General features: G+C 41.6%; 1 protein-coding gene across 1 annotated transcript in view; it reads right to left on the bottom strand.

The window, feature by feature from the left end:
- arid1b (AT rich interactive domain 1B (SWI1-like)) overlaps nt 1-15,966 on the bottom strand; it is a 71,446-nt gene that overhangs the window by 3,760 nt on the left and 51,720 nt on the right. Inside the window, 10 exon segments of the mRNA XM_046836547.1 lie at nt 21-99; nt 310-426; nt 511-634; nt 1,765-1,931; nt 4,168-4,306; nt 6,029-6,236; nt 6,995-7,204; nt 9,399-9,539; nt 14,090-14,196; nt 14,505-14,632. Coding sequence (XP_046692503.1) covers nt 21-99; nt 310-426; nt 511-634; nt 1,765-1,931; nt 4,168-4,306; nt 6,029-6,236; nt 6,995-7,204; nt 9,399-9,539; nt 14,090-14,196; nt 14,505-14,632 — 1,420 coding nt within the window.

Below are 15,966 nucleotides of genomic sequence, written 5' to 3'. Positions count from 1 at the left end.
TATAAACGCTGCAGACTTACCTGTGGCTGTGGGTACATTCCATGTGTGCCATACTGCATGCCTTGAGGATACTGCTGTCCATAACCATCATGACCATGCCTAAATAAAGAACACACATCGTTCAGCCATTCATAATTAAATTCATTTTTATTTGTACAGGTGGTCTCGACTTATGATGCCTTCTGATGACCACATCGTAACTTGACAATATCGTAAATCGAGACATGTCCTAGACTACCTGAACAGCTCTTCTAACAACAGACATTGTCTCAAAGCAGCTTTACAGAGATAAAGCCTAGTAATTCTTACCTCTGTTGTGATGGAAATCTATTGCCATGATACATGTTCGGATCACTGTTGGAAGGCATAATGTTTTGATTTCCAGGAGGGACCATTCCACCATCTGGGCCAATGGCTTGATCAGGCCTGATGAAGACAAGGCAAAAAATATGAAGCTGGACTCAGACGAAAATCAAATGGTCCAGTAGCTTAGTGTGTAATATTACTGACCTTCGCTCAAAGCCTTGGCTGTATGGGTACTGAGTTCTCATTCCCATGCCCTGGGGTCCTCGTGGGTACATGTCCTGCATGCCACTGCTGGGCATTGGCCCTGGCATGAATGAGTCGCTGCCACCTTCAAAGATATAAACGTTTAAAGTTTTTAAAACTAAAATGCTTTAGCAAGACTTGTGGCTTGAAACAGGAAGCCAATCTTTTAGAAACATAAAACTCAAAGACGTTCATCATTAGAGGCTGACTGGCGGATTTTTGGCATTTTATAATATCGGCATTGGCACGTGTACGTTCTGCATTTACATGAGAGAACATAACTTTCTAATACCAGCAGATGTCAGTAGTTTGTACTCGGGAAAACCAAAAGAGCTAGAACTGTGAATAAATAAAGCAAGCAGCGTTTACACCTGTCTCAATCATTTCTAAGTTCATTTCAAAGACAACAAGCGTGCTCTGTTTTTCTCTAGTGTACTAATTCACTAAACTAAATAGCCGATTGGAGTTCTCTCTCTCTCTCGCCGACAAGCTCTGCCGGCAGGATCGGCCAAAAAACACAAACAAACCCGGCCGGTGCACAAAAGCCTACCGGGCTTTAAATTCTTATCATTAGTTCTTAATCTAGACTTATATATCTTATTGGTTAAATATATAATGATACATTTGAAAAGGTGTTGTTAGTGAGCCTTTAACCTTCTGTAGTTTAGGATACAGGGAGACACGGGGACCAAAACCTGTTAGGCTCCTGTTAAGCCCTTTTTTAAAGTCTTTATATATATATATATATATATATATATATATATATATATATATATATATATATATATATATAAAAAATATGGCAAAAAAAAATGCACTACACCTTCAAGCAATTTCAGCAATACACTTTTTTTTTAAAAATAAAACTACTTTTCTTATTATATATTTGTATATTTAGGTTTGCTCTTTTAAAAAGAAAGAGTACTTTTTTATCCGATTACTAAATTAAATGAAGGAATAATTGGTAGAACACTTGATAACTGCAGCCTTAGAATAAGATATAGAATAGAGCCTAGATAAATGACACTAGTAGCTATGCCAGAAAGCGGACACTAGGGGGCAGAGCTGCCCAGAAAATCACCTTCATTAACCACTACAGCTGGAGAGGAGACTCAGCTAATGTATATACAGCAACACAACACGGTGAGAAAGCAGCGATGAGTACAGGAAGAAAGGTTTTTCTTTATTTATGACACAGTTGCTACACTGCCTCACCTTTCCTTTGACCTCCATAGGGCTCCTTATTGGCATCATATTGCATTCGTGCCTCCATGCCCCCTCCTCCCTGCTGGTACATCATACCAGGTGGGACGTTGGCTCGCTTTTGGAAAGCTGGATCGCTGCTGTCGGAGAACGGATCCTGCAAGCTGACGCCACTGTTTCTGTAAATAAAGGTTAAGAAAGACTGGGATCAATAGACGAATTGAAATAAACATGTATGCCATTGGTGCATAAGATGGTGGGACAAAAACGAATGAGTACAAGAACCAGAGATGATCAAGTCAGAGAAGTGAACGGAGATTGTGATGATTTCTGAATACGGTTCCTAGACAGTACACTGGAAAGTATGTGGACACCTGACCATCACACATCCATAGACGATTCTTTCCCAGACCGTTGCCTCACACATCCATAGACGATTCTTTCCCAGACCGTTGCCTCACACATCCATAGACGATTCTTTCCCAGACCGTTGCCTCACACATCCATAGACGATTCTTTCCCAGACCGTTGCCACAAACTTGGAAGCACAGAATGTCCACATCCAATGTAAAATTATTTAATTTAATTAGAAATTCCAAAAGCTGCTCCACCATGACAATGGACAAAAAGCGAGTTCCATGTAAACAAGACCCAAATTGGCCTGCACAGACCCTGACCAGATTCTATACTCCAAATCTGCTACAAAAGGCTTGACTGTTATAATGAGAGCAAAAAAGAGGACAAAATCTGTAATGGGATGTTCAACAAACATCAGTGTTAGAAGGAAACTCAAAGCTACACAGTTGGCTCAGAAACTACATCTGGAGCAGTGGTTCCTAACCTTGTTTTGCACAATGGACCAATTTCTGACAAGATAATTTGCCCAAACATAACTAATGTAACTACAGGTGGTCCCCAACTTTCAATATAGATGTGTTCCAATGACCCCATTGTAACTTGAAAATATGGTGAGTGGAGACATGGCCTAGCCTACCCAGGAGTCTTGAAGAATGGTGCTCAGTATGGGGTAGTATTAACAAATTACAGTGCATTATTTAACAAAACTGTGTAACTATATGTGGGTCAGTGGAGGGCGGCGCATACGCTATTACATTTCCCTGCTGTGCAAAACATAAATTTTTGTACAATTTTATCAAATCGTCATCGGAAGACTGAAAAAACGGAAGTCTAACCATCATAACTCAGGATATCTATCTATCTATCTATCTATCTATCTATCTATCTATCTATCTATCTATCTATCTATCTATCTATCTATCTAATTTCATTTTTCATATATAATGAAATATACAGTATCTCAACCATTGTAGTATTTCTTCTCAAGGACAATACAATAGAAATGAAACTTGGATATATTTTAGTGTAGTCAATGTGCAGCTTGTGGAGCAGTACTGCAGAATAGATGTACTCAACTCAACATACAGCCATTATTGTCTAAATAACTGGCAAGCAAAGTGAGAACAGCCTCACGTTTGTCTGTGTCTGCTTGACAGAACCATACAAATATGTGTATCTTGTATTAGAGCAGTTAAAATGTGGTGCTTTGGGTACAATTCTCTCACACTGACCACTGGATGTTCAACATGGCACCTCATGGCAAAAATCTCTGAGGATTTAAAAATTAGACTTGTTCTCCACAAAGATGGTCAAAGCTGAGGCTAAATTACAGTACAGTGGTCAGGGTCATACAGAGGTTTTCCAAGACGGGTTCCACTCGGAACAGACCTCGCAAGGGTCCATCGAAGAAGTTGAGTCCTCGTCAGGTGCAGAAGCTGCTTTAAAAATCAGACGCACGAGTGATGCCAGCGTTACTTTAGAGGTTTCAGAAGCAGAAGGTCCAACGTGTACTGTGACATTATGAAACAGAACATGACGCCCTCCCCTCAAAAACTGGGCCGAATGGCGGTTTTTCAACCAGAGAATGACCCCAAAAACACCGGCAGGATAAAAACCGCAATGCTGAGGAAGGTGAAGGTGGAGTGCCCAAGTATGTTTTCAGAGCAGAACCCTATTTAGAATGTGGGGTTCCTCAATGTGGAGAAGCACTATGTGTTTAACATCCAGCAGCTCCGTAATGTCATTATGGAGGAGTGGAAAAGGATCCCAGCAACAACCTGTGCAGCTCTGGTGAATTTCATACCCAGGAGGATTAAGGCATGTTTCATTTCTATAGTATTGTCCCTTGAGAAGATTATACTGAAATGGTTGCTAAAATGTGATAAATGACATAGATATATTACATTATATAAATATATATATTTTTCTATAATATGCCCATCTGTCTTTGTTCATCCTGAGTTATGGTTAAGGTGTGAAACCTACAGCAACCCTGTGCACCTGGAGATTTAGATTCATTTCCCAGCTCATTAGCATTCTGCAGTGTATTTTACCCACCTGCCACTTTGCTGAGGGGGCATATGGCTGTGTGGAGTAGAGGACGGTGTCGGGGGCTTTAAATCCCCAGGCATCTCGGTCATGGAGCTGCTGCCTGTAGACTGAGGAGTCTGGGGGCCCTGGAGAGAGCCAGAGTTTGCTACAGGAAAGAAAAAAAAACTGTGAGGAATACAATGGAAAAAGTAAATAAATCCATCAAAACCACTTATTTACACCTGTGTGAGGAGAGTTCCTTTTATAAAAATGCTTTAATGCAGAATCTCCTCAGGGTTGAAAGGGGACCAAGGGCATGTGGGTCCTGAGCACTGAGGTTTTTCATGTTCTCGCTGTCTAGTTTGTTCCTACAGATGTATTGCATCTGATCGTTTATTTCAGCATTATTCCCATTTTTCGAATATTGAATATATAATTCATTCAGCCATCAGGGTGTTAGTGAGGTCAGGTACTGATGTAGGTGAGGTGAGGAGGCATGTGGTACAGTCAGCGTTCACATTTACCGCAAAATTATTCAGTAGGGTTCGAGTTCAGAGCTCTATAGCAGGCCACTCAAGATCTTCCTCTCCAACCCATGTAAAGCATATCTTCATGGAGCTGATTTTGTGCACAGTGGTACTGTCATGCTGGAACAGGTTCGGGGGGGGTCTCCTAGTTCAAGTGAAGGGAAAATTTAATGCTACTGCATCCAAAGACGTCTTCTACGACTGTGTGCCTCCAAGTTCAGTCAGGTGTCCCAATACTTTTGTCCATACTGTGTGTTTAATGAATAAAGTCTTAATGCTATTTTTAAGATTATTATATGAACACCAGCATGTTGTAATGAGTAAATTATTCGTATTAATAAAGGAAAGACTGCTCAAAATACTCCTGATTTATGATGCTAGCATTTAGTTTATTTATTAAAATGTGAACAGAGCAGGAAGAATAATTGGCAAAGCTTGAAAGAAAAAAACAAACAAACAGAGAAATACCCTGCAGCATTACATGTAGTGAAAGTGTGTGAGCTCTGAAAGTAAACAATTCAGAAGGGTTACAGGAGGACAGAACTGACACATACATTCATGAGCATGAACTGGAGTGCCCTTGATGCCATATTCAGTCTGAGTAAAGGAGAAGAGAAGGAGGGGTAGAAAAAAAATGCTGGCTCACTGGTCGGCCATGTAGGGGGTCAGGCGGAGGTCATTTTTGTATATCTCACACTCCTCCCCCTATTAATCTTCCCTGGGGAATCCCCCCTCCTGCTGTTTGACAGCTCTGGCTGGACTCTCTCTCTCTCTCTGTGTGTGTGTACCAGTGAGGGGAGGGATGGAGGGAGGAAGGAAGGGAAATCCTTTAGCTGGTTGCTTGACAGCTCTCCCTCTCCACCACCCCCCGCCACCGCTCCTTTCTTTCTTTCTCTTTCCCTCTTTCAGCGTGACTATCACCTGTCAGATATTTTTAGCTCTCGCACAGCCAGCTCAAATTGATTTGAGGGCAGATAGAGGAAGGATGCCAGCGACGAGCCCCGGCCTCGCTCGACCATCTATCAGCCTAAAGGGCAGACTGCACATTATGTACGCTATAACACACTTTAAAATGCTATGCATCGCTCACTCAAAAACTAATCCTAGAGATTAAACGATCCGATAGCAGGCAGAGCAGGGGGAAAAGCAACAGTGACCTCGTCATCACGACAAATGCGGGTCTGCGTGAAGAGCGCGAGTTCCCTTTTGAGTCTGGTTCCTTGCAGGGTCAAAACCAATGTCAGAAGACGTTTTTTTTTTTTACTCCTACTTTTCAGGATCGGACTGAATTTAATAGTACGGCATAATTGTTGTTTTGTTTGTTATCTCAGTGAGGGTGAGACGTGTAGGAGGCTCCTTACCCGGCGATGGCGGCTGGATCTTGGCCTGCTGCTGCTTCTTGCTGTCAGTAATGAAGGCGTCTGGTGGAGGTTCTTCACCACGCTCCACCTTACATTCATAAGCAAACAGGTACTGGATATACTGCTTCTTCAGAGAGCTAGCTGAGCTGCTGGACGTTCCCACGTTCAGAAGTGTGGAGAGCTCGCGCCACTTTTTATTCTTATTCACCTGGACACGGGACAGAGAGGCTACAATGAAATTCAAGAAATATAAAGAAAAAGGCAGCAGCTGTTTGTCCCTTTAAATCAGTTCTCCGTTAAACATTTCGATTAATTACAGGGGTCAAAAAGGAGTGGGCACTATAGATCAATATCAGTGAAGGAGAAGGGGCCTCTATATAAGTGGTCCTCTGATTTATCGACACTAAGAGTTGATTGCTGCAACTATCTTCAAAAATCCCTGCCGATAGTTTTTCCGGGTTGCGTTGTGCAGTATTAGAGTGGCCTCTAGAGGCTAGTTTTTTTTTTTTTTTTTTACTTATTATTATTTCAAATTTTACTTTATGTTTAGTACTATTTTACATGGAGTGTTTATTTGGTTGTTTTTATCCAATATTTATTTTACAAACTATTCATTTTACAAACTTGATTAATTTGTTATCAAGTACGATTCAACATAGCTATCAGTAAAATCCACTATCGGTCCACTTCTACTATATCACTACCTGTGAAGGAGGAGGGGCTTTGATATGCTACTACCAAATATGAAGGAGGGCTTCTATATGTTACTACCTGGAAAGGAGGCATGGCTTGCCATTTTTTTTTAAAGCTATATCGAATGGCTATTCTATATTCTAAGGTAATCATGTATGGAAATCTTGGATGTGAAGAAACCTGAGATGACCCAGAACAAGATCTGCAGCTGATAATCACTGCAGAAATACTGGAAGCTCAAAACTTCCACACAGACCGGCTTCCTCCACCCACCATGGCCAGACCTCCGATGTCACGCACACACAGGTAAAGGCGACACAGGTCCAGGGGCTTCTTGCCTACAGCAGGTAGGTTGGGTACAGGTGTGCCCCTCTCCTCCATAAAGACCAGGTAACGGTCCACCCATGCCCTCCTCTCTGGCTCGTTCCCCATCTCATACAGGCGTGTGATCTTCTCGTTTGTCATGGTGGCCGAGTTCGGCTTCTACACAACACACAAATCAAATAATGATGCGTGGCATTACAACGGTAGTAAAACATTCACGATGAATAACCAAACAAAAATAAAGGCTCTTCTCATGAGAGGCGGACACAAATACAGGAATACACATTATCTATATACACGTGCCATATAACTATGGTCAATTCACAATGCCTGATTGGCTGGAAGAAATCTTCTTTCAGTCAGACGCCTCTTGAGTTTCCTTCAACATGAGAAGAAACACACGATACACTCACCATTCTAGCAGTAAAAGCCACAGGAACACGGTTGCTAGGCAACTGGAGAATATGGGCACTGGGCATGAAAGCTAGTTAAAAAATGATTGAGTGATTTAGCTAGCAGTTCATTTATATGGAAATGTAAAGACACGGTGATCATGGAAACGACGCAAAACCAATAGCAGAGGGTTTTACGTTTTATATCCGAATGTTCTTGTAGAAGTAAAAACCTATGGTCTGTTTACAGAACAAATGTATTCCATTGTATAGCTGATACAATAATACATTTCAATGCCTTTAATCGGCTTTTTGTTGCATTGAGTAAAAATTTGTGTTTGACGTCTTGATCTACTGTATTATTAATATTGCACTTCATAGACAAAAGTCTGTGGACAGCCAACCATAAAAATTGGTGTTCTTTTTAAACATTCCCATTCCACATTTAGTTCCAATTTGTTGTTGTAATAAGCTCCACTCTTCTGGAAGGAATTTCTACTAGATTTTGTGGAGATCTGTGTTCATTCTCATTCTGTGACTAGGGTGTTAGTAAAGTGAGGAGGTCTGGGGTGCAGTCAGTGTTCACATTCATCCTAATAGGATTCACTGGAACACTAGTTCCAGTGGAGGGAAAATGTAATGAACTGCAAGCAAAGACATTCTATGCAATTGTTTGTCTCCAATTTTGTGGAGCACATATGGGTGTAAGAAAAATACAAATAAATAAATAAATAAATCGGGTATCCCAATACTTTTGTCCTTGTACTGAAGTGCTACTCATCACTCATGCACAGCAGGTAGCTTAGGACCTGAAGGTTATGAGAAAAGATTGACCGATTCATCAGTACCGATAGTTGATTGCTAGAACCATCGGCAAAAATCCATATCGGTTTTTCCGGGTTGCGTCAGTTGCTGGAGTGGCTAAGAAGGTCCCCTGTCATTACGAGAGCAGCCTCTACAGGGCAAATCACTGACGCCGCATGCTGTTTGTTTTTACATGCAAGACTGCGTGCTGCCTGGAACATGTACGGTGCACAGAGAGTGCTATTTTATATTTATTCATTATAATGTGTTATTTACATTATTATTTTTATTAATATATTCATATGTATTTTATTTGGCACATTTACATTTAACATTCTTTTTTTAATTTTAGGTTGTTTTTTTTTACAGTGTAATTATAAAAACTATTGGTCAATCGATCGATTATGCGCAAATACGAGTCGACCAAGCTATCAGTAAAATCCACTATCAGTCACCTTCTAGCTGAGAGTTCAAATCTCAAAACTCATGGGCCCCAGAGCAATGCCCTTAACCCCATATTTGTTCAGTTGTATGAAGGAGATAAACGTAAGCCGCTCCGGACAAGGGCATCTGAACTATTTTAGCTTTTTACAGTGTTCTTATCATCGCCATGTGCAAATCACTGAAATTATTGGTGCTAAGCAATAACACTTTGTTGCTACAGGAAATTATTCGTCAGTGCAAAAGTGGAGCTCATGTTCCCGCCTTTGTCACAAATCGGTCACATTAGCACAAAACCTCGGACAAGATTTTCCCGTGCCACAGATTTCACCTCGAAATGATAAAAGGCTCTGACACTGAAGACTCCATCTATAAATCCAATACATATCCATCTTCACCATATCATATGGTTTGATTATTATTAGTGTAACGTGTGCATACAAGCCTGTATATGATGCTATAGAAATGTTGATGAAAACACAATGAGCACATTAATAAAATAATTAACACCAATCACAATGGAGCAATAAGCAGTGCACGTGAGGGGTGGGAGGCAGGAGGGGGACAAAAAAAAAAACAAAAAAAAAAAAACATTTAGACCATGAACAGAATGGAGGCAGGATAAAGAAGGCAAAGGAAAGGTGGAAATAAAGATAGACATAAAGAGAGAGAGAGAGAGAGAGAGAGAGAAGTGTAGACGTGCTTGTGGCACTCACAGGGCTGGTGGGGGTCTTTGGCCAGGCTGGACTGCTAATGCTGTCACTGTCATCGCCGTGATTAGAGGACAGACTAGCAGGACTGGGGGACAGGGGAGACGGGGTGGGGGGCTGAGACACACAGTGGGAGCTGGAGCTGTCCTGTCACGGAGAAGAAAAGAAGGACAAGCGTGCACACACACACACACACACACGATTCCAACACAACCACCCAGGAAAGCACACACACACACAAACAGGACCACATGGTGAGAGATAGCTGGAGTTTATGTTTCTCCTTTATTCCTTATCCTCATCTCCCCATCTTTCTTTCTCTTTCACGCACACACACACACACGCACGCACGAAAACTGTTTTGCTGCTCGCCTTTTAGAGGAAGAATGCAGAGGTGAGAATCTTCTACTTGTCTCAGACACACTCAATATGCACCACCATGAACTCTTAACTTGCAACACACTCTCTTTCAAAATAAAAATAAAAAAGAGAAACAGGGGGAGGGGGAAAATCAGCTCGGTGGAAATAAAGGTAGATAGGTGGGTGTGTGCGGGGCCTAGAAACCATATATCGTGGAAATAGCGGTGGGCGCGGAGCTAGCATGCTTCCAGGAACGCTCACCAACATGCAGCAGTTGTGTTACAGACGGACGAGCGACCATCATTCACTTCATAATCCATCATCAAGCATTCACACATGGCACATGGAGTTCATTCTCGTATCGCCGCAAAGCTTCGAATGGCATTGGATGAAACACTGATCGATACACCGTAACCAAACCCGTAAAATGGTCGCGTCCTGCAGGGGTTCCAGCATGTTGCTGATTCGAAACCTAGACCTGTCTCCTGTCTCAGATCAGCAACCTGTAATTAAAGCTCACAGGATGAAGCCTAATTGTTGTGTTGCTACTTATTAAATCAATCCCACTTTACACGTCATGACTGCCTACTTGCTTTCGTTTTCATGCGTGTTTGAGTCCAAGCAAATAGTTTAATATGTTATAATATAAATCAATTAAAGGAAGTGGCAGTTCGGGGCCCCTAAGAAAGGCCCTTAACCCTCAACTGCTTGGCTGTATAAATTAACTTAAGATAAGGGGAGATGATGTCTGCCAAACGCCATAAATCTGAATCGATCTGCTTTTGGCGTCCGATAAAATGTAAACGAGGAGGGTATGAGAGTTTTGGTAGCTTAGCGGTTAGTACATTAGACTTTGAATCATAAACTCAAATCCCAGGCACACAAGCTGCCACTCCTGGACCCCTAACCCCACAGCTGCTCAGCTGAACGAATGAGATGCCGTAAATCTAAATAACGGACTTAACTGGATCCTTTGTACGCCAGCTAAATAAACACAAGCAGCAGGTTAAAGGTGTGGAGTTTATATACACTGATTAGGCATGACTTTATGACCGCCTGTTTCATATTGTGTTGACTAACTATTACTAATTATTAATGAACATCATTAACTTCTTCAGGTTCACCGCTGTTCTTTCCTTGGCGCTTGTCAAACTCAAATCCTTACGCTCGCCCATTTTTCCTGCTTCTGACGCGCCAACTTTGAGAACGACATGTTCACTTGCTGCCTAATAATATCCCACCCACGAACAGGTGCCATGATGAAGAGATAATCAGTGTAATTCACTTCACCTCTCATAATGTTATAATGTGATAATGTTATGCCTGGTCAGTGTACAGTGTACACACTTACACAACGGTGTACGAGATAAAATTAACATTTTACAGGCAGCAGCAGGTACAATACTGAACGAGAGCTCAGAGATGACTCTTCTAATCCACACTTCAGTACAATACAAATGATTACTAACGACAAATACTACACAAAGAGAAGTTAAACAAAGATGAAACCTATGCCATTAAGTTCCCTTGATTGTTTTTTTCCTTTACCCCCTTTTTTCTCTCTTTTCACCAAAGCCCAATCCCAAAACTTTCTCCATTTACAATATTTAAAATCTGTTCTTAGTCATAAAGCCCTCAATAATCTCCTACTGAAACCATCTACATTAAGCAATATCTCCTTATCCTTAAAGCTTAAATCTATAAATTAGGGTTCTGGATGCATCTCAAAAGTTGACTTTCCAGTGAGAACAAACCCAACGCCCCATAACTTGATTTTAACTCCACATCTTTCGTTTACAAAAAGCATCTTTTAGTCTCTATGGTTTTAGTTCTAAAGGAGTTTTTTTTTTTTTTTTTTAGGAGATTTTACAGAAATCATGGACTTTTCAGACTTTTCGGTCTGTTCCTCCAACACTGCTATCATGCTGATGTTTATTATAATTTAGCAACAGAAGCCTGCAGAGAGACTCTGATCAGTGTGTGGAGGTCAGAGAAGGTATTAGTACTGGTTATCAGCTGGTAATTAGCACTGATTTAACTAACGCCCAATTAAAACTTTCTACCAAACACACATTACTCAGCATATACCGTATTTTTCGGACTATAAACTGCTACTTTTCCCCCACGTTTTAAGCCCCGCGGCTTACACAATGAAGTGGCTAATATATGGATTTTTCCTGGGTTTTTCCCGGTTTCACAAACTTCAAGCCAAAAAACTGAGCAACATAACATTAGACCAATGAAATTGTTGAACGGGTTCAGGTGAACCAATGAAAGTCTTTATATTAAATCAGATGCACTCCCACTGAATCGGGCCGCACCACATCATAAATATGGATGATGTTCCTCTGACGTTTGACCTGCCGCTCACTCGGACCGTCAACAGGAAATGCGAATCATTCGTCACGCTGAAAACAACCGGGCTGAAAAAAAACACTTCACCTGTGTTCTGAGCTGCACGGCATCGGGAGAAAAGCTTCACCGATGGTGATTTTTAAACGCACGACGATGCCAAAAAAAGAACTCCAGAGAGAAATAGTTGTGAAAGGAAGGAGGAAGACAGTGAACAATGACTTTCTTGGTAGGCTACTGTTTAGATACAAGCCATGTAACAGACACTGTCTTTCATTAAAGCCTGTGTAAAGTTCATTAGTTTCAGTGTAGACATTCAGTGGGTGCGACTTAATAGTCCGGAAATTACAGTATATATATATATATATATATATATATATATATATATATATATATATATATATATATATATATATATATATATATATATATACACACACACACACACACACACACACATATATCCGGCAATTAAACCCGTCCGTGTGGAAACAGAAAAAGTTCTGTTTGGTGTCCTAATAATAGTGTAATTTAAAACGCAATCATTGCTTTTAAACTTTTACAAAAATATTTTGTCTTCATGCTCCACGTTGTTTGGTTTCACTAATAATAAATAAACATTTGCATAAAGAATCCATAGAATCCATTAGAGTATTTAAAACGTATTAATTTAAGGTACATTTACAAGAGATAAAAATGTGTGATTAATCCCGTTAATTTGTGACAATCGTGCACGGTTAAACGTTTTAAGCGTTTGACAGCCCTAATAAAAATACTATGAGACTTGTATAGATGTCCTGACAGATTTATGCCTGACTTGTACAAAGCACTGACACTGAAGACTCCTTCCAAATCATCGTCTACTATATATTTCTATCCGTAATAACGTTCCTATAGAAACAACATACAAGTACATGCCAGTGCTTGTGTTACTGAAAATGAAACAACATTCTGACCAATCAGAGTGAAGAATTCAGCCATGTCCTTCCTACTACTATTTAGGATCTATAATGCAAATGCAAGGTTGTCAAATCACCACGAACACCTCCAAAGAGTGGAAATAACAAGCTACAAGACAAACGTCAGTCAGAATTTCTTCTTGTTGATGATTCGATTTTCAGACGTTTCAGTGTGGACGAAGAGTATTTATTTTTATGCGAAAAATTGTTCTACAAACTCAATTTTATATTTGAAAAAAGAAAACCAATAGTGCAATAGTCTGATAACATGCACATATGAGACAGAAGGGCATGTAGGCTGTACCGTTATATATTTAATTAGCGGAAACTGTTAGCGGACAGTTTGCTCGAAAGTGCACTTCATGTTCGAGGTTGCTGCAATCCCATGCCGTCTTTCCACCGGCGGGTTCAGGATATTCACACACCTCAGACACTCAGGTCTCGATTCAAAACCAAACACAACTTATACCCGAATAATATTTCTTACTCGAGGACGGGGGGGGGACAAGACTGGGGATAGACAGTTTTTTTGGGGGAAAAGAAACGGTGTCTCATTTATTTATTCATTCATTCGATTAACGGTTCTTCAGCATGAGGCATCATGGCCATGATTTCTGACTTCACTCGTGTTACCAGAGAAATAACGTGTACATGCCACAGCTGAGATCTGCTGGGAATGACGGCATTGTGTGAGTGGTGCACATGCAGGTCAGCTCCAGCCATCTGAGTAAAGCCATGACTCTCCACTGGTACACCTCAGGTACAGACGGAGAACGCTTTATAAACTCAGGAGGTTAGTGTGTGTGTGTGTGTGTGTGTGGTCTCGAAGCAGAACAGCAATCCAGACTCCTTTAGTTAAGCTAAAGCCGTGCCACAAGCTGGGAACAAAAGAGAAGTCGGAGAGTGGAAAGCTGCAGAGTATTCCCATCATTCAGAGTGCAGATACGTCTCTGATCATGACACGACGCCGAGAAGAAGAGACTGAGAGCGGGAGAAAGAGGAGAATAATAAGAGACTTACTTTTACCTTTGCTTTGGGCGGTTCTTTGACAGCCAGGCCGCCTTCTTCCTTCTCTGCTCTCTGTTTGGGCTCGGTGGGAGGCATGCCGTCGCCGAGACCCATGGGCATGGGTCCTGCACAAAACGCCCACACAAAATCACACCACTGTTGTGTAGAAGCTTTATAATACTCAAAAAAAATAAAATAAAATAAATAAATATTCTGAATTTCTATGGGTTCTGAATAGCAGGTAATATCTTTATCTGCTCTACTATTGAAATGACTGTGTGATGATCCAGACATGCAGCCTGCCTCGCAAAAACATTTCAAGGTCAAGAAATGGGTGTCTTTCACATTATATATAATCCTGCATACACTAATAAGACACACAGATCAAACAGAATTTCAACAGAACAGATCAGAGCGGTGCTGTCGTTCTCACCCGAAGGCATGGTGCTGTAAGGGGGACCCTGGAGGTTCATCCGGCTCGAGTTAGCATTTTGAGGTGGGTTGTAGGAACCTCCGGGACCCATCCCGCCCATCGGGGGCCCACCTGGGTACCCGCCTGACCTGGAGACCCCGAGACACATAGAGCAGATGTTATTACAGAAGGCAAACAAGAGCCCACAATCCTGCTAATAAGCCCTGATGTGCTGCAGGAGGGGGTTGTAAGGTTATACCAAGAAGCAAAACGAGATTAGGCAGAGTTTGGCTTAGCACAGGGTTCCTACACATTTTTCAACTCGAAATTCCATACTTTTCCAGCCTCAAAATATGCAGACAAGCCTAAAAAGTTTTACATCTGAAATAATGATTTAAACTATAACATGCGCTACGTTACAATCTCTGTTGTTTCGCTTGTGTTTAGTCGCACAAACAGGGGGCGCTGCACCGTGCTTTAGATGATATATATATATATATATATATATATATTACACACAGTGGAACCCACTTATCTCGACCTCGGTTAACTCGCCAACCCTATTAAGTCGACGTTTTTGAAGAGGAACCGCCAAATTCTCGCTTTGTCTTAGCATTTTTTAAATCGGTTATGTCGATTTTTTATGTCGCCGAACCCTAATATCTCGAGCACAAAAAGGGGCAAATTTGCCACTTAACGTCGGTTATGTCAGGAATCCCCTGCCACGCCCCCTTCGGCGGTGGCATTCCCCGAAGCACCCTGCTTCTTCTCCCGTGCGTGTCCTGCCCACACGGAGCTCCTCGCAGTCATGCTGATCACACACACCTGACTCTCATTCACTCACTCATCCCATCTCCTATTTAAGCCCCTCACCTCCACACACATGCGGTCCGTTATTGTTTGTGCATGATCGTATGTGTTGGTTCATGGCGGTCTGTGTAATCGCGTATACGGATCCCGCCACGCACTTCTTCTCGGACTCGCATTCTCTCAACAGCACCCCGGATTACCCCGATCCTGCTGTTTTCCATGTTCACGCTGTCTGCACCACGTTTATCCGTTGCTGCCCAGCGCTGCGCTTTCCATATCGCGGATCCGTGGATTCTTTACACGAACTGTCTCTGCTTTCACAGAACTTCGTGGACCACGCTCCCGGAGTGCACCACTGGATATTACTGCTTCGCTACAAGTATTGGTGGATTATCTCCCGAGTATTCTCAATAAACTTTGTTTGCGTTTACTTCGGCTTCCGCCTCCTTATCTGCATTACAGGTTTTCTCGATCCGCATGACCAATCAAACAAATCGCGGCAACGCTGTTGTGTAAAAAAACCTCCAAAAACACGTGCATGCACATTCTGATTTAATAACGCACATAATGTACATAAAGAAATTTCAAGCACGTTAATATATTGCCGCCATATTGGTTTTTCGTTTATCTCGATCATCGGTTATCTCGACGCTTTTTGGCATCCCCTAGGCTG

The sequence above is a fragment of the Silurus meridionalis genome, chromosome 23 (assembly GCF_014805685.1).
Source record: "Silurus meridionalis isolate SWU-2019-XX chromosome 23, ASM1480568v1, whole genome shotgun sequence".
NCBI lineage: Eukaryota > Metazoa > Chordata > Actinopteri > Siluriformes > Siluridae > Silurus > Silurus meridionalis.
The sequence above is the reverse complement of the archived record's forward strand: the minus strand, read 5'-3'. Positions and strand labels throughout refer to the sequence as shown.